Here is a 22,407-nt window from a genome sequence, read left to right as displayed (position 1 = left end):
CCTGGGAAGATGGGTGACTTGCTGCCCACAGACCATATTGTCCCCCTGCACAGGGCTGGGGAAACAAAGGCAGTGCAGAGGCATTGTATAGGCACTGTGAACGGAACAGAACACTGCCTCTCAACTACAAACATGGGAGGGATGCAGAAGGGAAGGTAGTTGGCATCTGTGCAAACTTAATCTTAAGCAGGAAAAAAAAAAAAGGTGTTTCAAAAGCATGCCCAAAACTCAGCACTCATTCAGGAAAAGATGTGTAATCTTTTTGGTGGGCTTTTGTACTCACACAAGCAGCCCCTGATCACCTGCTGGTCCAGCAGTTGAGCAAACAGACCTAGTGCCCAGTGCAGCACTCCATTTTAGTTGTTCCTGCAATGGTGGCACAAAGCTGAGTGCTTCTGGCATTTCTAAAGAGATCAGAAGTGTAAGTCTGGAGCATGTTTAGTAAATGTATCAACAAAATGCAGGTAGAAATCTCTTTCTGTGCATAGGCTTGCTCCTCAGCACTGCCAAGTGAACATGTGCTTTTTCCTCCATTATATTTCACTACATCTGTCTTACGTGTTTGCTAGCCTGTTGGCTAGCCTTTGAATTCTCTCTTACTCCGATCAGCTAGAAAGGCAGATTCTTACCCCTGTAAAATGTATGCCTAATGTGTTTATCCTGCCTAATACATACCTAATACATACCTAGCGTATACATCCCGCAATTTGTTCTTGCACTTTGCGGCAGTTGTCTAAGGACCAGGGAAACAAAAGCAGACAGGGTGCAGGGGTGGTAATCCTGCATCTCCCATCACACCTAGATGGCCCACAGATGGCCACACCAGGACAGTGCCCAGCTTTGCCAGCGACACAGATCACAGATTCGCCTGTGGCACTTCTGCAGGGGGAACCTGGGTTAGCAAAGACTGGGCAGCTCTTTGGCAATTCAGCAACGATTTAGCCTCTGCTGTCTTCCTCTCTGTGTGGGAACCTGCTGGCAAAGCAATTTCTCTTCTCAGCTCTTGGAGGGGCTGCAGGACCCCAGGCACTTCCTACAGGGCTGGGCATCTCCGCGGGCATCCGGCCGAGGCGAGCAGTGAGCGCACAGGTGACACTCGGCAAGCCAGTGCCTCTGCTGCCGCTCGCTAGCCCTGCAGCTGCTCTGCGGGCGCCGTCGCCGGGCTGCTTGGGCAGTGCTCCCGGGAGATGGAGGTGCCTATTTCCCCTGGCAGAACAGCAGTGAGATCCCTCTGCGCTCCCAGGCCGGCAGCGGCGGCTCCGCGCTGTCCCCGCTCTGTCTCCGCGCTGTCCCCGCTCTGTCCCCGCGTTGTCCCCGCGCTCTCCCGGCCCTGTCCCCCCGCGCTGTCCCCGCGCTGTCCCCTAGCCGTCTCCGCCCTGTCCCCGCCCTGTCCCCGCGCTCTCCCCGCCCTGTCCCCGCCCTGTCCCCGTCCTGTCCCCGCACCCCCGGCGGCTCCGCGGGCAGAGGCGCCGTGCAGTGCTGCCCTCTGCCGGCAGCGCCGCGCCACAGCGCGCCAGGCCGGCGGGGTAAGCGGCGGGGGCTGCTCTGCTTTGGGGTCGGTTCATTTGTTTTGTTTGGTTTGTGTTAGGAAAAATAATCCACAAATGCCAGAGGTTTATGTCCAAAAAGGAGACAGAGGAGTTCTGTAACTTTATTCATGAATAAAGGGAGAGGTCACGAGCGTTACTCATGGGGTCTTTCTCAATTTGCTGGAGGACGCAACCTCTTTTTATCGTAATTTCCCGGCCGCATTTCCCTCTCTTTCCCCACTGGCTGAGGTACTCGAGCGGTACAGACTTCCCGGAACGCCTAATGCAGACCCCCGCGTAATACACATCCCCCCTAAAGCAGACCCCTTTGATACACATCTCCCCTTTCTTCTTTTTCTTATGTTTCTCTTCTTGTAGTTTATTAACACAGTCTTGGGCAATTCAATCAGTGGAATTCCTATGGAAATCCTTTCCATTGTTTCTTCTATCTCTCAGTATCGGTCTTATCTTACCAGCAGACTTAGGTTTTATCTTACCAGCCGTTAGGTGGTAAAGACACTTCCTTATTCCTTTCAGTTTATGTTTTGGACAGTGTTTGTTGTTTGGGGGTTTTGTTGGTTTGGTTTGGTTTGATTTGGTTTGTAGTTAGGTTGGGCACGGGAGTTGAGCCAATAGATCCGGTTGCCGCCCCTCGCTGCTAAACAGATATTCCCGCTACATTCACAGACCTGCCGCTGGGCTTCCCAGGTCCTTGGCTGGTTCCCTCGAATCACAGTTTGGAACAGCTGGCTCTGCTTACGCTAGGATCTCATCTCGGGTGCTCCTCAGCAAGAGCCATCTTGGGCCGCAGGCTTTGTTCACATGACTCCTTCCAAGGTCACTGGAAGGTCACATTCCTAAAACCCCACATATCTCATCCAAATGGATGGCCAGACACACCGAAGTTGAAGCAAATATCATATGCTCTAAAGCAAGAGAGTTTTTAACTGACATTCCTTGGCACAGACTATTCAGATAGCCAGGTTTAGACCTTGTGAGTACATTTTCCTTTTTTCCCTCACTGACATCTAGAAATGCTTTGCTTTTATAGTAGTGAATTTATATTTGTCTTCATTGAAATACACCCTAACAGAGAGCTTCTTCTATCCATGTAACACAAATTAACACATCTATATCTCTACAACCTACAGCAATCCCGTAAGTGACTGAGCAGTGCACTGTATTAATTTCAGTTGCAGGTTTTACATTTAAGCAGGTATATTTCCGAACTTTCCCCTTTCTTGTGCCAGCCCCCTTGCCTTTCATGGCACTCCAAATTAAAATGCATCTTCCTTGGCATTTACATGATGTAATCAGATTTTCTTTGTGGCATCATGATCTGTCATCAGGTTAAACAGAAGAGACAGATCTAAAGCTCAGCTGCTTGTCTGCACAAAACCACAGGCTTCAGACTGGTAGTGAAAATGGTAGTGAAAAACCAACCAGGCAAATGTCTGCAGTGCACAGATTACACAGTGCCAGGTGTTTGAGCTGAAGAAATACCTTGAACCTGAGTGTTTAGGCAGAAGCAGAGATGATACTACTAACTGCCATGATTTCAGAGGCTGAAAGTCCAACCACCTGTCATCAGTGTGTGTAAAAATGGTCATGTAATGAAAGGTAAAACATGCAAGTGAGGGAGAAGGGAAACAGCAGAGATTTTTTTTAAAACACAAAGAAGTCTATTTGTTTGCAAGAACCTAGGTTTTCTTTTGAATATGCTATACATATGCTTTCATGTCTGTTGGTGAGTAAAGATCTTCACCATTCTGTGACATCCGTGTAGGCATATATCTGCATCTCTCCAGCAGAAAACTAATTTTAAGTTTAATGAAATGTGTTGTTCTTGGCTTCTTTCAGGATATGTTCTGGAATTTATGGAACTATGGAAGTGCAGTGATGAGATCTTGAAACTAATACAAGGAAGACATGTTTAAATTACCTTCTCAACACTGTTTTTGTTCCATTTTCTTGGCTTTGTCTTTGACAGCCTCATTATGGGGAAGATGTTTTGCAAAAGGAAATTATCAGTCTGTATTTCGTCAGTAGAGTACTCTTTCTTGAATACAGGACAGCTGAGCTTTCCTGGAGGGGGTTAGCTGTGTTTCAAAATGAGAAAGATTATTTGGTATTTTTCTATTGAGGCTGAACACGTGTGTTTTTCTTTCCTCCGTTGAATTCAGCAATATTTTTTAATAATTAAATATGACAAAGTTAACACAAAACTTAAATAATCAGAAGCTTTTAATTTAACTTTTAAGTTAACTGTGGCAAATGAAGTACCCAAGGATCAGATTAAAGCTTGTTAATGAAGGTGTAAAACAGGGTTTTTTTCCTCTTCAACAGTTTGGTAACTTGCAATATTGTAGTCTTAGCACTTTGTTAGAAAGTTCTACCCATTAAAGAAAGCAAACTAGCATTAATTATCTGTTATTTCTACCACTATTTAAGTCAACATATACAATATTTTGCAAGCATTTAGACTAAACGTTCTATAAGGAGAAGAGCAGAGAGATAAAAATGTTCTGATAATGTAGTTACAGAAAAGAGAAGTAAAATTGGCAGGATCTCATATGACAAGGCTATAACACTACCTAATCTTTCTGCAAAATTAATAACCATATTCTTTTCTCATTTTTTCAGCATCTTGGCTTAAAGCTGTTTTCTTCTGATCTATTACTTCAGCAATCCATGGAACAAAGCCCATTTCATAGCTTCAGCCAATTTGGGCTGAACATCTTAGTCACACACAAAATAAATGTGTGAATGAAACCTAAACTTGCTTTGGAAACTGGATAAATTCAGGCCATAAAGATAGATATGGTGGGTTAAAGAACATGGATAAAATCCTGTCTGCACTGAAAAGGAGTAATAATTATGTCTGCATCAGATAGCTACTTTCTTAGCCTCAGTTCAGGAAGATGAAATTCATAGGTCACTTAATTTTTTTTCCTTTGAAAAACAAAATACATTTTTGTTTTGAAATAAGAAAAAATTGTATGTTTGTTCATTTGCTTCTTTTAAATAGAACCCTCTTTTTTAAAAATCTCTTCAACAGATGAGGGAATCATAGGGAGAAAAAAGTTCTGTACCATTTTAAAAAGAAATAATCAAGTGTAAAAAATTCACTTTTTGCTAAATCCACAACATGAACAAATGGCAACTAGGGACTAAGAAATTTTTCTTGTCTTGCTAAAGAGCATTTTTCTCAAATCAGAATTCACCCTAGTTACAACTTAAGAACTTTGAGCAGATTTCTCAGCATAGAAGCTGGCAAAGCAAAGCCTAAATTTCTTACAGCAAAAACATTGCACATGTGAACAGTATTGAGGTGAACAGTGAAACAGTAAGTATAATCATCCATTGAGCCACACTGGGAAGATGCAAAATTTTTACTTAACTACCAACAAGTTGGTCTCTGCAGACTTACTTGTTGAACTCCATTTCAACAGGCTGTGTATTGCTTAGCATAACAGCTGTGGAAAATTAGGATGTGATTCCTCTCATCCTTTGCTTCTCAAAGCCTTTTGAGTGTCACTCTCTAGCATACATTTACATGGTATGTGCCATATCAAAGGGAGCAGAAAGGCAGCCACTGGAACAATGGCTTTGCCACTGGGTTTGCATTTCAAAGGAGAAGAACGATTTCCTGGATTTGCTTCAAAGCAGTCAGCCCTTGGGCCTTTGCATTTCTTGTGTGGTCTGTTGAGGACAGCCCAGTGCTATCAGGAGCACTGGAAAATACACTAAAGCCTAGTTTGGTCCTCAGGTAAAGAGCACTTCACACAACTGTAAATCTTTTGCCTCTCCCTTGAGAACTAAATGGATAGTTGTGAGATTGCAGATTGTACAAAGCAAAGCACACACTGACTGTACATGAAGCAAAACAAAGAAGGCTCAGACTGTCTCCCAGGAAATATTGCTGATGGCTACTGTGCTATCAGATAGCCCATCTCTCCTAACTTTTGTTGTTTCTACTTATCCATCAATATGTTTTGACTATGCATTCTTAAAAATATTTCAACATTTCTTCCTTACTGCCCTATTATGTGTTCCAGGCCCACCAATACATGCAATTGGCTTTATTAGTATGAACCTGGAGCTAGCTCAGGCACGCATTTCCCAGAGCAGAGGATCACACCATGGCATCGTGGGGAGTCTTCATAAACTGGCAAAACCTCAGTGTTAGTGAAGACAGAAGGGTCCCTGGGCAGGCAGAGCTGAAACTCTGAGTGTCAGGAAAAATAATCCACAAATGCCAGAGGTTTATGTCCAAAAAGGAGACAGAGGAGTCCTGTAACTTTATTCATGAGTAAAGGGAGAGGTCATGGGCATTTCCCATGGGGTCTCTCTCCAATTGCTAGAGGATACAGCCTCTTTCATCCTAATTCCCGGCCGCATTTCCCTCTCTCTTTCCCCACTGGCTGAGGTACTCGAGAGGTACAGACTTCCCGGAATGCCTAATGCAGACCCCGCGTAATATACATCCCCCCTAATCCCCTAATGCAGATCCCCTTGATACACATCTCCCCTTTCTTCTTTTTCTGTGTCTCTGTTCTTGTAGCTTATTAACACAGTCTAGGCTAAGTCAAATTAGGGAAATTCCTATGGAAATCCTTTCCATTGTTTCTTCTATCTCTCAGTATCGGTCGTATCTTACCAGCAACTCAGGTCTAATCTTACCAGCCATTTGTTTGTAAAGACACTCCCTTATTCCTTTCATGAGGGACAGTGACCATTCCCACAGATGGACAACAGCAGAGCAAGAGCAACCGGGATAAGGAGCCAGGGCATCTGCTCACTCTGCTCCAAAACCAGCATCTGAAACCCAACTAAAAAAAAAAAAACGTGGCAGGGCCCCACGGAAAGGCTCAACAAGATGATGTGTCTTCTTGTGCTCACTGCTCCCACAGCAAGTCAATAAAGGCATGCTGGAAGATAAACTCAAGCTTGGTTATTCTTGAATGCATTTACACCACGAACCTGTATGCTGTGTGCCACTGCCCTCGGACTGCAGCAGTAATGCACCACTGCGGGTGCTGTGCCTGCCAGGTGCTGGCCAGTGCATGGGCAACTGGGTGGGCTTAGGGCTGGCCAGCCTGACAAATATGCAGCCTGACGAAATACAAACTCTGTAAGGTAAAAAAAATGATTTAAAAAAAAAAAGTATGAATCTGCAAGGGAATTAAGGTATTTAGAGAACAAATAGAATTTGCAGAGAAAAATCCTACTGGTACATCCTTTTCTTTCTAGTGTCTTGAAAATATATTTTTCTTCTTTTTTTATGTCTGGGAAAAAAAACGAAGTGCTCTGAAATAAAATAGTGCAAGCAGGGTACTGTACATTATTCTTTTCTCACTTAACAAGTCCCAGTCCTATCCTTCTCCATCCTTATTTTTCTGTCTCAATAGCTCTCTAAAATGAGCTCCTGTCATCAAAAAAAAAGAAAAAGATGAATCAACACTTTAGGTTACATTTAGTTTTTGTAAGGGTTTTGTCTGTTTCCCTATAGGGCAGGAAAAAGTCTTAATAAAACCAGAACGAATGAATTCACACCTGCATAAATACTCTGGAGTGTCAGGGGGTATCTGATATATAGCATCTCCTAAATGAGGAAAGAAGTGACAAAATCAGCTCAAGTCTGGAATGCCTGCTTCCTTTGCTGGTTAGCTCCAGGGCAGATCACAAAGAAAGCTCCTTCCAGACCATGAATGGGCATCCTGTGGGCATGGCCACAGAGAATGTCTGCCGAGGCAGAGATGTAGGAATCAAGCTTGAACGGTGATCCTGACCATCATTCCCAACTCTAGAGTCTTACTGTAAGTCCCAAGAAATGGCCGGGAGGGAGTTGACAAGTGCCTGTGTTGTCTGCAGGTTTGGTGAGGAAAAATCTGAGGAAAAGTAATCCTGCCAGCTCCACTGGGGTACAATGCCACACCTTCACATCTTCTTCTGGCTTAATGTTGACAGGTTGAGGAGATGCACCACCAGCACTGACCAGGTCCTTCTGTCTCGGGTAAACAGTGTCTTCATCCTGTATACTCCCACGTGCACAGGAGAGGACTGACCTCTGTCACCTTGATAATCTTAACACCTGGCTGCAGTGAGCACACTTAACCCAGCAGTATGCACAATCCTGAGTAAAGATGGTCCTAAGAACAATTATTATTTGAGGAAGTCCCAGTGTCTTCTGATCTTCCTAAAAATGTCATAAGTAGTCAAGTTACTTTCCAGGAAAAAAAGATACATGCACTTAAACACAAATATAAATACATATACCCAAGATGTCTATGTATAGGTAGGTTCTGTGAGAAATGAAATTAAACGTTTTCTCTAGCCAAGTAGTTAGTTCAAATCCCTGCAATTTTGTTGTGAATTGACTTCTCAAATGAATTCTCAATTTTAATAATCATTCATTGCTTACCTTGGTTTTGTAGGAGTACTTATAAGACTATTTCTCAAAAGATTTTTTCTTCCACCAGTTTATAGTGGTTTTGTGACATGCTATATAGCAAAGGATGATGACTCATTTAATTAATTATTATAAGTTCTATGCTTGAAAATTATGCCACAGTTCTCTTTTTAAGAAAGGATGGATAGATATGAAGACAACATTTATGTTGGAGATGGACATGTTTTAAATCAACTAATACAGACAGAGTCTAAATATAACCTTTTTATTTAAGTTCAGACAGAAACAAAGTCATTTGCACATTATAACATATAGGAAGAAACTCGGAGAAACATACTGCACATTCCGCTGTTTTAGCCCACCAGGTTGCAGTGGGCTACCAACCCCAGAAACAGTTCTGTACAATAAGCCAAGTTGCTCTGTGAGTTGTCCATGTTTAGCAGCACTAGTGGGAGCCTCCTCTGCCTGTCTGCCTCCCCTTCCCCACTCAACCACCCATGCAGAGTGGTCTCTCTTAGAGTCTGAGGAAGAAAATACTTATTTTCCTGTCTTCCGAAATTCTCCTTTTTTTTTCTTTTTATTTTTCCTACCAAGTTGAATGTTTTCTCTTCTACCCAGGGCACTTTCTCTCCACCTTCATTTCACAGGTTTAAATATAGCTCTGGTTTTGCGCTTTTCTTCCTTTATTCATCAGTCAGAGTGAACAGAGGAGCAGAAGATGCTGCTGCTGTAGTTGTTCTCAGGTCTGAGAAAAGAGCAGGAAATCCACTAGCTGCATGAAAGTGGAGGTGATATGAGTATGATAGAGCAGAAGAGAGACAGAAAAAAATCAGTTTTTGAGACAAGTATTTTTTGTAGTGTTTGAGCCCCCACACTTCTCTCATGCAAATGCAGTATAGGAGACAGGAGGAATAAAAGGGTTAACAACAAGGGCTAAGCCTGTCAAACCAGGCAGCCTTGCTAAAACAAATGGATCCTTTCAGGCAAGTTGGGTTTTCCCAGTGCAATGTTTATAGCTGGGCAATAAATAAACAAAAACCTTACTATTTTGCCTAGGAGCTAGAAATATCCTTCAGGCCAAGTCAAAGCCACTTCTTTCTAATTTGAGACTCCAGTGCAAACTGAAATTCTCTCTCATACAGATGCACCATTTGTTTTTCTGAACTTCAAAATAAGCTTTCAGACACTTGGTGCTGAGCAGGAGCTGAGCCAAAGACCATGAACCATCTCGGGTTCCCCCTGATGGTAAACACCCTGGGAAGCACCAGACAGTACTGTATTCATGTGCTGATGGGATACTCAGAATATTCTTCATAGCCCATTTCAAGTGCTTCCTCAGACACCCTTCTGTCTGCTTTACTAAATTTCAATCAAAAAACAAACCTGTCATTTATAGCTTTGAACAACAGACTTGAGGATGGCAACCAAATCAAAAGCTTGCTCAGAGTGGGCAGCTCTCTATTAAGGGACGTTGCAGCTGCTATCTGCCAGCATGAAGAGAGGCACGAGATCTGTGCTGCCTACCAGATCCATGCTAAGATCCATGATGTTGCCAAGAGAGCACCCCAACTTGCCAAGAGCATGGACTAGAACCAAATACTACTTTTTCTGTGCTGCAAGCCAAAAAATGGGCAGGATCAAAGACGATCATAAAGCCCTTTTGAGGCAGGTGGAAATTATCAGTAACCCAAGTCCTCTTCTCATCTCTTACCAGCCTTGTAGGTAAGCTCAGGAAATGTTTGTTAGGGGAATGGACAGTGAAGTGGATCAAGAACTGGCTAAATGGCAGTGCTTAAAGGGTCAGCAGAGTAGAATCCAGTTGGAAGCCTGTGGTCAGTAGCATTCCTCAGGGATGAGTACTGTATCCAGCTTGGTTCAACTTATCAATGATCTGGACAAAGGTATAGAATGCACCCTTAACAAGTTTGCTGATGATCTGAAAATGGGGCTGACACACCAGAAGGCTGCGCTGCCATTCAGAGAGTCCTTGATATGCTGAAGAGTTGTGTGGAGGGAAACCTAGCAAGGTTCAGCAAGGGCAAGTGTAGGGGGCTGCACCAGCACAGGTCAGGGGATGATCTACTGGACAGCAGCTCTGTGGAGAAGGATCTTGGAGTCTTGGTGTTTGACAAGTTGACTATGGGACAGCAGTGCCCTTGTGGCCAGGGGGGTTAATGGAATTCTGGGCTGCATTCAAACGAGCCCTGCCAGCACATCAATAGGGAGGAGATCCTGGCCCTCTACTCAGCCCTAGCGACACGTCATCTGAAGTGTGGTGTCCAGCTCTGGGCTCCTCAGGACAAGACAAGGAGCTACTGGAGAGGGCTCAGGAAGGGCCACAAAGATGATTAAGGGTGTGGAGCATCTCTCTCATAAGGAGAGACTGTGGGAGCTGGGCCTGTTTAGTCCAGAGTAGAGAAAACTGAGAGGGCACCTCATAAATACAAATATCTATCTCAAATGTAAGCGCCCAAGAGGATTGTGCCAGACTCTTCAGTGGTGCTCTCTGACAGGACCAGGAACAAAGGCCATAAAATCAAACACAACAAGTTCCACAATGTGGACGTGCGTCGGCCTGACATGGCCGATTCAGAGCCTCAAGGCCCAGCGGTGAATGCAGTTCAGCTCCCAGAAGGAGGGGACGCATTCTCCGGGGGCTCTGAAGAAGAGGCTTGGGCTGCCGCAGTCCTCCCCCGGAAAGTTTGTTACACGTTTATGGGGTAAAAGTTGTGCTACCCTGCCTTTCCCCTCCCCTGTTGCCACCCCCTCCTAGAAGGTTCTGTTGTTGCCGCTCCCTCATTGGTTGCCGTGTAACCCCGCCCTTGCTGTATATGATTTGCTCCCCTGCCTGCCAATCTTCCCGATGGCTCCGCCCCTGCTGTTCCGCCCCTGGAAACCCCGTGTCTCTATAAAGACCCCTGTCCCCGTTGCTCGTGGCCTGTGGTGCCTCTTGGCCGCTCAGGGCTGGTGTCCCGTGTCTTGTCCTGGGCTCCTCGTGACTCCAGATGCCTGCGGGTCCTCTACGGTTACCGCTTCAGCATCCCTTCAAATAAACTGAGCCTTGGAGACCTGCAGCCTCTCTGGACTGTGTTTACTCTCGGGGGCAAGAGGTCAGTTGCTCCCTCCCCGCCGCTAGGCTCGACCCTCTGCCATGGGGCGAGGCGGTTCGACCCGGGGTCGACTGAGCTTGCCGGAGGGCGGAGTAGGAGAGAGAGCAGGCCAAGTTGCCGGGGCCTAGAAGGCCCAGAACAGCTCCTACTACTACACCACAACATGAAGAATATAAACTGAGAGTGGGAAAGCCCTGGAACAGGCTGCCCAGGGAGATCATGGAGTCTTCATCACTGGAGACATTCAAAACCCACCTGGATGCACTCCCATTTCTCCCTGGCTCTAGGTGAATGTCCTGGTTCCAATCAGGGCAGGGTTAACTTTTGCAGCACCCAGGAGGGGCACAGGCAGGTTATTCTATACCAACTCACACCCTGCTCAGTGGGGACAGAGGGGCAGAGGGTTTTCCACGGAGGTGTGCAGGGTGTGCCCTCAGGTGGCACCGGGTTCCACGTGCTGAGCAATCCATGCCAGTGGTTCACCTGTCTTGTACACTCTTAGTATTCCTGTTGTTGCTATTTTCTTATTTCATTGCTGTTTCAAGCAAGTTCTCCTCATCTCAACCCATGATCTCTTTGTGCCACCAAGTGTCCTCTCCATGCCACCATAGTGGGGAAGGAAGAGAGCGAGCAGCACATGTATGGGGTGTTCAAGTGGGAACACTTAATTGAGGAATACCATTCCTAAACCATGAAAGTGACCCTCCCTGGGCAGGGGTGTTGGACTAGATGATCTCCAGAGGTCCCTCCCCACCTTAACTATTCTGTGTTCCTGGGGAAATTCAGCAGAATACTGCTCTTGATTTCAGTACTTTTGTTTTCTCAGGAGTGTCAGCCTGTCTCTCCAAAAGCATTAACATATGCATGTTTAACTGCACTGGCGCAGTTCACAGGAGATTCCCTGTGAATACAGCCTCTGTTGCTTGCAGGCACACACAGAGCTGGTCTGAAGGCAGCAACCACCAGAAGCTGGAACTTTAAAAGGTCCTGCAAACAACAGCATCAACAAATGTAAACACTGACTGAAAGAAAGGAATGCAGATTTCAGCAGTGGCACCAATTTTCAGAACTGTAGAGTAAGGCAGGTCCACACAACCTGAAGTCTTTGGGCAGAGCTGTTCAGGTTGGATAGCTAAGACCATCTGTTTCCTCTGCTGGAAGTGGGTAGGTTCCCTTGAAAATGCTCCAGAGCCAAGTTCCTTCTGGGTGCACATTTTCATTCCCTGACTGGGGAGGGAGGCTCAGGCAGTCAAGTTCCTAACATCAGCATCTCAAGTAAAAGCCTGGCAGTCAGTCCAAACTAGACTCTTTAGTCCTCCTAAAATCAGAGGTAGTGGTATATGGGCAGACTTGAGAACCAACGCAGTGCTTTCTCCCTGCAAGTCACCTATTGTTATGTATTGTAAGAAAAATTATTTCAACCAGGGTACTTCAGAGCTGGAATGTAATAATGTGAACGACTAAGATACTGTATTTTCAGCTTTTATTTAAAAAAACCCAAGACATTACTTTTACATTTCAGAATATTTTCAAACAAGGCCTTTCTGTTAAAGCTTTAGATATCTAAAATGTCTCTACACGATTCACACCTGCATGAAGCTTTGCGAGTCACACCACAGTCACCAAACAGCTATATTGCACAAAGATCCACACAATACCACACCATTTTTAGCTTAGTCTACATTGTAAAGTGCTGTTTCATAGGGAGAAACTTGAGAAAATAATTATCTGGATAGGCAAGTACTGCTGAACTGTATTTCTGAAAGTTGATACTTCCATGGTAGTAGAAAAAATATCACAGCGTGTCATCAGTGCCTCTTGACAGTGTGTTTTTTATTTAATAAGCTGGAATAGGCACCAAAGAGTACTGTCTGGAATGCATACTAAGTATTCAAGTAACACCAAAAGCCAGATCAATTTTTAAACTCAGAATGAGATAAATACAGATATATCAAAAGGTACATAAATGTTCTAAATAGCATCAGATTCTGTCCAGTAGAGTAAGTAATTGCATAGCAGAACATGTCTTTAATTAATTTAAACTATAGTAGAAAAAAGCCCCTAAATTTATTATTTCTTTTTCAAATCAATGAGTTTGAGACACTGTCTTCATATCTACGATAGGGTGTTCCATTTATGAATATTGCCATAAAGTAACAAAAGGTCTGGATATTTCAATCCAGGTGCTTACAAAAAAATCTAAATGTGGAAATGTGAAGTGCTAATCATAACATAAACTCTCTAATTTAGACCAGTTTCTGAAACATGGGAATAAAAAATGAAACATTTGTCTGTGGAAGGAGATTTGGTCTGGAAACAAACCAGAAGGTTCAGCCCTACAATCTTTAGCTTTAAGCCAATACTTGGTTTGGTAGATGAACTGATCTTTTCCAATTATACAAGCGGAGAAGTCACAGCTACTGAAGTGAGAATCCTTTCTCCTGTGTCTGTCTGACTGCTGTGCTCACACATGCAAGATCATGACTCACCTACTCAACAGAGTATACTAATGTAGGAGTTTTCAGTGCCTGACTTGTGATTTAATAAATATTGAAGGGGGGGAAAAAGTGGAAGGAACAAAAAACCTTAACTGCAGAGAGAGAGATCTGCTGAGTCTCACTACAACTTAGTTTGTTCCAAGACCTAGAAAAGGAAACAAACAAGAAAATGGTCATGTTTGTTACTGATGAAGATACTCGGGAACATCCAAGTTTAGAAGTGACTGAAGAGCTGCAGAAGGCCCTCAGAACTCAGTGACTAGGCAAACGAGCATTATCAACATTAACAAATGCAAAACAGTACACCAGGTGGGGAAAACCCTATGTGCACAGCTAACCATCAGGACTGAAAGAAAAACACTACAGAAGATGGATCATCATCAGCCTGGTAGTAGGTATCAACCAAAAAAAGGCAAATATGGTTTTAGGGCTACAGAAAGAAGGAAAACACAAAATTTGGTCATCCTTCACAGCAACAAGAGTGTTTTATGCTGACTGTTCAGTCAGTCTCAGCAGGCGAGAAGAGAGCAATGGCTTCAATTCAGCAAGAGGGAAGATGAAAGGGAGGGAATGACAGACATGCAAGGCTATGATGATAACCATCTAAAACAGAAGAAATTACCAAATGGCTAACTAGTAAGGGACAACTTGCCTTTTCTCCCGCAGAAGAAAATTCCAGAAGATATCCCCTATTTCACACCTGCTGCCTGGGACAGCAAAGTGTTTCTCACACAACTCACACTGAATCTGTGGAGTGCACTTCCACACAGCCTTATCAAGACAGAAACATTTGCAGGTGAGATCCAGACAAGAAGTTGCCCTTGCTGGGCCTTTCTAGCCCCAAAAGGGCTGTCTGACTCACACTGGCAGAGAGACAACCATTTCTGACAATTTTTTCTAACAGCAGCCACCAGTCAGAGGCTTAGGAGAAAGGACACTGGGAGGAGTGGACTCCAGGTCAGATCAGTACAACAGTTCAGACAGCAAAGCCCACGGAATTTTTGCATTATGACCTACATTCACTTAAATGTATTGTGATTTTCAGGTCCCATTTTACAGCTCTACAGCTGTATACATGTACTTAGTAAGCATATTTCACACACATTCATCAAGATGCAACACTATCCCCAAATGACAATGCATATCCCCAAATTAGAAAGCATATCCCCAAATTAGAAAGCACCAAGTACTTATCAGAAACATCCTTCACTTTAGATCCTTATTTTTCCACAAGTCAACAGTGCAAAGCACCCTACTTTTTTTCGTATATAGGTTTCTATAAAGAGAGGCAGTCCATCTCCATTCCCAGTAAGATCACTGTATTGGGTCTGACTGAGGTAAAGCTCACAGCCCTCCTAGTGCCGTGCTTTGCATTAGTAGCTGAAAGAGTGCTGATATGGGACCAGTGTTTTGGCTCCTGCCCAGCAGCGCTATCCCTCTGACATTCCTTCCCCCATCAAAGGGATGGAGGTGGGCAAGATCCTGGGAGGGGACACAACCAAGCCAGCTGACCCAAATCAACCAAAGGGATATTCCATACCATATGACATTGGCAAAGATAGAGAAGCTAAGAGAGAGAGGAGCAAGTGGGAGGCATTAGTGAGTTTTCGGTGTTTACTTTTCAGAGTAACCATTACGTTTGCTGAAGCCCTGCTTCCCGGGAATTGGCTGAACATCACTGCTAATGGGAAGGAGAGACTGACCTTTTTTTTTCCTTTAGCTTATAGGTGCACAAATCTCTGCTTATTCCTTTCTTTTCCTGTAATAAAACTGCTTTATCTCACCCTGCTGGCTGTTCTCCATCTTACTCTCTCCCCTGTCCCAGAGGGAAAGGGAGTGATAGAGTGACTTAGTGGGCACCTGGCACCCAGCCAGAGTCAATCCCCTACAGTTCTTTTGGTACCCTAACAGGGATCAGATAAAGGCAGTTTTATAAATATGTATGTATTGCATGCTCTAGTAATTGTCAGTATCATTTCTCGAGTAGTTAGCTCCTGTGTGGCACACGGCCTTTGGCAGCCACACCGCTTATCTTTGTTTTGCTTAGTCTGGGAACATGTTGAAACAAACAATGATTATGAATGAATATAACTCCTTCTCTCCACCAGGCTGAATTTGCATAGGGATGATTTTTTTACTGCAGGCTCCCATGGTCACTGCCAATCGTTATATAAGCTGTCTGATATTATTAATACTAGCCAATACTGTTGCTACACTGTGGAATTCATGGAATTTCTCATCATCCTGGTACAAGAGGAAACAACCTTTGGGTTGTTAAAATCTCCCAAGGCACTCAGTTCCTGTGTGAAAAGATTTGGGCAGATTCCTAGGGCGGTTAACACATCCCATTGCCTGGGACTTTACTCCTGAAGAGGTAAGTGACCCTAACAAATTGGCCTGCGGACTGATAGAAGGATGTCTCGTTTACAGATATGAATGTGAGCAGCTTCTTGCCCTGTAGTGGGGCCTGGCCTGGGCCTACCGAACCTTTGTTCAATAATCCCAGAGGACTGCAGTAGAGGGAGGAACACAAAATGTGTGACTGAGGCAGGGACACAAACCACAGCAACTACAGTAATTGCCCCAGCAGTGAAAACAAAAAAAATGGACAAGGCAAGTTTCAGGCCCATACCACTGATTACGAAGGGAAGAAGGAGAAGGAGAAGAACAAGGACAAGGACAAGGAGAAGGACAAGGACAAGGACAAGGACAAGGAACAGTAGGAAAGGAGGAGTTAGATCAAGAGGCAGGCCCTTCAGCAAAGAAATCAAAGGGAGTGAGGCAAGTGAAACAGGAAACTGAAGTTACTTGGTTCCTGACCTCATCAGAACTTCGAGACTTGCGAAAAGGCTACAGCTGCCAGCCAGGGGAGTGGATTTCTGCATGGCTCCTGTGATGCTGGGATAATGGGGTCAACAGCCAGCAGTTACAAGGTCATGAAGCCCAACAGCTGGGATCCCTTGGTACAGATGAAGAAATTGAAAGAGGAAACTGTAAAGAAGGAGCAATTTGCAGCCTTTGGAAATGGCTTCTCTCAAGGGTGAGGGCAAGATATCCATTTAAAGAAGGTCTTGTGAAATCCTCAGGGAAGTGGACCACTGCAGATAAAGGTATCCAGTACTTGAGGGAATTAGCAGTGCTGGAAGTTGTCTATAGTGATCTAAAGAATGAGAGTGTCTCTAAAGATCCAGAGGACGTCCCTTGTACACTTGCCTTGTGGAGGAAGGTGGTTCAAGGCACCCCTGCATTATATTCTGGCAGCTTGCTAGCACTGTACTACCCGCAAATGGATACACCAGCTGCAGAGGTTGCATCCTCCTGGCTCCAAAATGTAGAAGAAACTTTGGGTACCTGCTCATCCCTACGAGCCAGTACTCCAGCTTTTAGGGGCAGTCCAAGAGATCAGTCCTCTGCTACCCCAGTCAGAGGGAACGGAAGCCCCAAGAACACTCTATGTAAGGAACTCTAGTTCTTTCTGCGTGAGCAGGGGGAGGACATGAGGAAGTGGGATGATGAATCCACCTCTAGGCTGGAAGGCTGTGTCTGTAAACTGAGAAGAGCTCAGGAAGAGAGCTGTTAAGAAGAGGCCACCCAAGAAGACTTCAGTGTAGCTGCCACAGAGAGACCAGAAGACAATCAGCAATCTCCCAGATACAGGAAAACTAAACCATTTCCTACAACCCTGGTGAGGGAACTCCTGATTGGGCATTGCAAAGGTCAGATAGTGAATACTCCAACGAGGACCAGGAATAGAAGGTCCCTGCCTCCAGCCAGGAGGAGGGAAGGGATGACCGGGTATACTGGACTGTGTGGATTCCATGGCCTGGCACACTGGATCCACAGAAGTAAAAGGCTTTAGTAGACACCAGTGCACAGTGTACACTGATGCCATCAAGGCACAAGAGTGCAGAACCTATCTGGATCTTTGGAGTGACAGGGGAATGCCAGGAGTTGTCTGTAATAGAGGCTGAGGTGAGCTTAAGAGGGGACAGATGGCAAAGTCACCCCATTGTGACTGGCCCAGAGGCCCCTTGTATCCTTGGCATCAACTGCCTCAGAAGAGAGTACTTCAAAGATCTGAAGGAGTGGGGCTTTTGGTGTAGCTACAGTGAATGCAGAGAAGATCAAACAGTTATCCACCCTGCCTGGCCTCTCGCTGTAGGATTGCTGCAGGTGGAAGACCAAAAAGTATCAATTGCTACCAGGCCAGCACACTGGCAGCAGTATCGTACAAACCGAGACTGTGTAACTCCTATCCATGAGCTAATTTGTCAACTGGAGAACCAAGGAGTAATCAGCAGAACCCACTCACCCTTCAACAGTCCCATATGGCCAGTGCAGAAGTCAAATGGGGAATGGAGACTGACAGTATACTATCTGTGCCTGAATGAACTCACGCCACCTCTAAGTGCTGCCGTACCAGACAGGCTCAACTCCAATATGAGCTGGAGTCAAAAGCAGTCAAATGGTATGCCACAATTGACACTGCAAATGCATTTTTCTCACTCCCCATGGTGGCAGAGTGTAGACCACAATTTGCTTTCACCTGGAAGGGTGTCCAATACCCCCGGAACCAGCTGCCTGAGGCGTGGAAACACAGTCCCACCATCTGCCATGGCCTGATCCCACTGCTCTGGAACAGGGTGGAGCTCCAGAACACTTACAATATACTGATGATATCATTGTGGGGGACAATACACCAGCAGAAGTTTTTGAGAAGGTAAAGAAAATAATCCAAATTCTTCTGAAAGCTGGGCTTGCCATAAAACAAAGTAAGGTAAAGGAACGTGCACAGGAGATCCAGTTCTTGGGAATAAAATGGCAGCAGGGATGCCATCATGTGCCTCCAGAGGTGGTTGACAAAATTGCAACCATGTCTCCACCAGCTAATAAGAAGGAAACACAAGCTTTCCTAGGCCTGCATTGTGGCAGGACATGGCTGCACAGGTAGAAAACCTGAATCTAACAGTACATCATGGAGATGCGTATGTGCCCAGAAGTTGTGCAACTGAGGAACATCAAAACCGTGGAACGGGTAGATAATGCCACCAAAATTGGGATGGCTTAGGTGGACCTAGATTGCGAAAGAGAGGGTGAGTTGTTCATAGCCCAGTGGGTGGACCTGACTGTGGAGGCCATCACACAGGTTATCCACCAATGTGAAACAGACACTGCCATCAAGCAAGCCACATGAGTGAAGTCCCTCTGGAACAGAGGGTGATGGCTGGGCTTCCACAGTGGTGAGGCCTGGCAGGTTGATTACACTGTGCCATCGCCACAAAGTCACCAAGGCAAGTGTTATATCCTCACCATGGTAGAGGCAACAATCATCATGTTGGAAACATACCCGGTAAACCATGCCACTGCCTTGAACACGATCTCAGGTCTTGAAAGACACGTTTTGTGGCAACATGGAACCCCAGAGAGAATTTAGTCTGACCATGGTACTAATTCTCAGAACAATCTTACAAACTGCTGGACAAAGAGACACGGCATTAAGTAGATTCATCACATTCCCTACCATCCACAGGGCTCTGGGAAGACTGAAAGATATAATCGCTCCTGAAAACTATGTTAAGGGCATTAGGTAATGGGACATGGAAGCCGCTGGGATACAAACTTAGCAGAAGCCACTCAGCTGGTTAACATGAGGGGATCTGCAAACCGCCCTGGTCCTACCCAAACTAAGCCCTTAGACACTGTGGAAGGAGACAAGGTCCCTGCACTGCACAGTGGGAAATGGCTGGGGAAGTCAGTGTGGATCTCTTACCTCATGGGAAAAGGCAAACCCATTTGTGGGATTGTCTTTGCCCAAGGACCTGGGTGTACTTGGTGGGTAGCACAGAAGGATGGAAAGAACCTGGAGTGTGCCTCAAGGAGATTTAACCTGGGGGTAAGAATAACCTATGGTGTAAACTGTATGCTGCAGGAGGTGAAGTAGCAGGAGTGATATGAACTGACGAAGGAATTTTGTGAGGAGCAAGAAGAATGAGATGATGAGCTGGGATGGCATCAGTGCCCAACCATCAAGCTTACTACCTCTCCTGTCCTGACCCCTCATCCTGCTGGAATGGAGACCCGGGAGGATGTGAAAGAACAGGCAATAGTAGTTAATTAAAAGAGTGTATGCTTGGTATAGAGATAGTTTAGCGATGTAGTTTAAGGTGTATGTGTGGGAAAGAAAGGATTCCAGTAATGAGAAAATACATATCATGGAAGAATCAGAAGATACATAGATTCCATGGGATCTGAGTATGACACAAATGGTATGGAATAAAGGGTGGAGATTGTATTGGGTCTGACTGAGGTAAAGCTTACAGCCCTCCCAGTGCTGTGCTTTGCCTGCACCTGGATCCAGCTAATCCCCAGTATCAATACAGACTGGGTGATGGAGAGCAGCTCTGCAGAGAAGGACTTGGGCAATCTGGTGGCTGAAAAAGTGGCCATGAACCAGCAATGTGTGCTTGCAGCACAGAAAGCATCCCGAGCTGCTCAGTGGCCATCTGAGCAAGGGAGATAATTCTGTCACTCTGCTCTACCAAGACCCCACCTGGAATGCTGCATTCAGCTCTGGGGCCCCCAGTACAGAGTGTTTCCAGAGGACAGCCACAAAAAATGTCAGAGGGCTGGAACACCTCTCCTGTGAACACATGTTGAGAGAGATGGAGTTGTTCAGCATGAAGAAGGCTTCAAAGACACCTTATTATGGCCTTTTAATATATAAAAAGCCTTTGGAAGAAAGATGGAGAGAAAGGGGGAGACTTTTTACCAAGGCCTGGAGAAACAGGACAAAGGGCAATGGTTTTAAACTAAAAGAGGTTAGATTTAGATTGGATATAACGAATACATTTCTGACAATAAGGGTGGTGAGATACTGGAGAAGGCTTCTCAGAGAAGCTGTGGATGCCCCATCGCTGGAAGTGTTCAAGGTCAAGTTGGATGCAGCTTTGAGCAACCTGGTCTAGTGGAAGCTGTCCCTGCCCATGACAAGGGCGGTTGGAACTAGATGGTATTTAAAGTCCCTTCCAACTCAAGCTGTTCTGTGGTTCTATGATTCTGTGAAAAACTACTATGTAATACAATTTTTAACATTAGAGGAACTGAAGTTTGAAGGGAGACATCCTTTAAGGCAGAAATTAGGTCTCAAAACTTAATCAGTGCATTTTTAACATTCTTACTAAGAAAAATCCAAGCTGCTACTAGATAAAAAAAAATAACCTATAAAAGCAAGTATTAAAAGAAATACCTGATTTTTTTTTTTAATTCTCATACAATTACTCATGTCAGTAACTCATTTGCTTTTGCCTAAATACCTGGTACTACTATTCCCACATGCAAACATTTCTGATTTTTGACTCCAAATTCTGACATTTAAGGTACAATTGCACTTTCTTTTAGATAGCTTATAGTAAAAGCCTAGGAGAATAAAGAAACTTACCATTATGCCACCAACTATATGACACAGAGTGTCAGAACTTGAGTTTTAACTTACAATCACATTAAGGGTATACAACATGCAATCAGATTAAAGTTTACCCTTGTCATTCCAAGTATAACTTAAATGTTCAACACCATTTCTGATTTCTTCCTCTTTTATACTATATTTTTTTAAATGCTGTTTTGTACTGAAAGGCCCAACTGGTGCTCAGGGGTTAACTGGAAAGCATTTGACCCCACAGAGGCATTCAGGCAGATTTCTTAAAAGGAGAATGGCATACACACACTGTCAGCTTTGACTTCATTAAATACAAAACTGACCATGTAAGGATTTAAGTTAAATAAAAGGCAGATTTCTACCCCGAAGAGTAAATTTTGGTTGCTAGTCCTGAAGAGTAAATTTTGGTTGCTAGTCAGACTTCTTCCCTGCTTCCCCCAGGAAAAACAGTCTGTGGAGAACAGCATTGCACAGATCACAAGAAAGGCAGGAGAATTCCTCTGGTGCAGGAAGCGCCTGGACCACTTATTTTAAAAAATCATGGGCCAGAGGCTTGTGAGCAACACACAGGTAGAATATAATTAATCAGGACTGAAAACTAAGGTAGAATTCTTCCGCTTTCATTTTCCATCTCAGAACAGCAATGGGAAAGGATTACCGCCCTAGATGTCGTCGTGGTACTCCCTGTACTTGGCTACCACAGCTTCCTCGAGGTGCACTGCTGCCCCACCCATTAAAGCAAATGCTGGGTACATGATGCCAGAGCAATCCACCTCACATTCATACAGGCACTTCATGCGGCCTGCGTCGTAAAACCCTACCCTGCCTCTGTCACAGTCAAGGCAAATGCCCAAGCACGATGGCAGGGGGAGGATTCTGCTTGCTGGATCCTTGGGAGCCGCAGGAGTAGCAGGGATAAAGAACTTCTTCATGCCTAAAGTGACCAATGTGCAAGGCTGCGATGAGTCAAAGAAGGCATCTTCACTCCCACTGTCATGACCGCTGTCTTGCTCATACCTGCAACAGAAAAAAAACGTGCTTTTGTCAAATTCTGAAGTGGGATCAGTGATGTGAACTGGTGTCATGGATTTGAGATAGGACATTGCCAGGAGGACACACGAAAAGACGGCAACCAGGCTCCAAGCTTAACGTTGCAAAGAAGGTGATTTAATTACCTAACAGAATAGGAGGATAAATGCAAGGCAAAAATAAAGTTTTCATACATTATTTTGTTCACTCCCCCCCTCCCTCTTACGAACTTATAGTATTCACCCCCTTTCCTCCTTTACAATCAACAAGCTGGGTAGGGGGGCAGGATGTAGGGTCTCTTTTCAGTCCACAGAGCAGATTCTCAAATTTATTCATCACTACAATTCTTCTACTACAAATACTCTTTATTTCTACTTGTTTCTCTCTCTCTTCA

At 44.7% G+C, this 22,407-nt stretch overlaps 1 protein-coding gene and 1 pseudogene across 1 annotated transcript in view; one reads left to right on the top strand and one right to left on the bottom strand.

The window, feature by feature from the left end:
* Positions 1 to 1,187: 1,187 nt before the first annotated feature.
* On the top strand, positions 1,188 to 17,129 carry LOC146424506 (uncharacterized; annotated as a pseudogene).
* The window catches only part of TRIM36 (tripartite motif containing 36), a 33,741-nt gene continuing 23,851 nt past the window's right edge, over positions 12,518 to 22,407 (bottom strand). The window contains exon 10 of the mRNA XM_085041810.1: positions 12,518 to 22,001. Coding sequence (XP_084897936.1) covers positions 21,647 to 22,001 — 355 coding nt within the window. The 3' untranslated portion in view covers positions 12,518 to 21,646. The remainder of the gene's footprint in view (positions 22,002 to 22,407) is intronic.

Source organism: Lichenostomus cassidix, chromosome Z, assembly GCF_008360975.1.
Source record: "Lichenostomus cassidix isolate B80296 chromosome Z, HeHo_3.0, whole genome shotgun sequence".
NCBI lineage: Eukaryota > Metazoa > Chordata > Aves > Passeriformes > Meliphagidae > Lichenostomus > Lichenostomus cassidix.
Note: the sequence above shows the minus strand (reverse complement) of the source record. Positions and strands in the feature narration are given on the sequence as shown.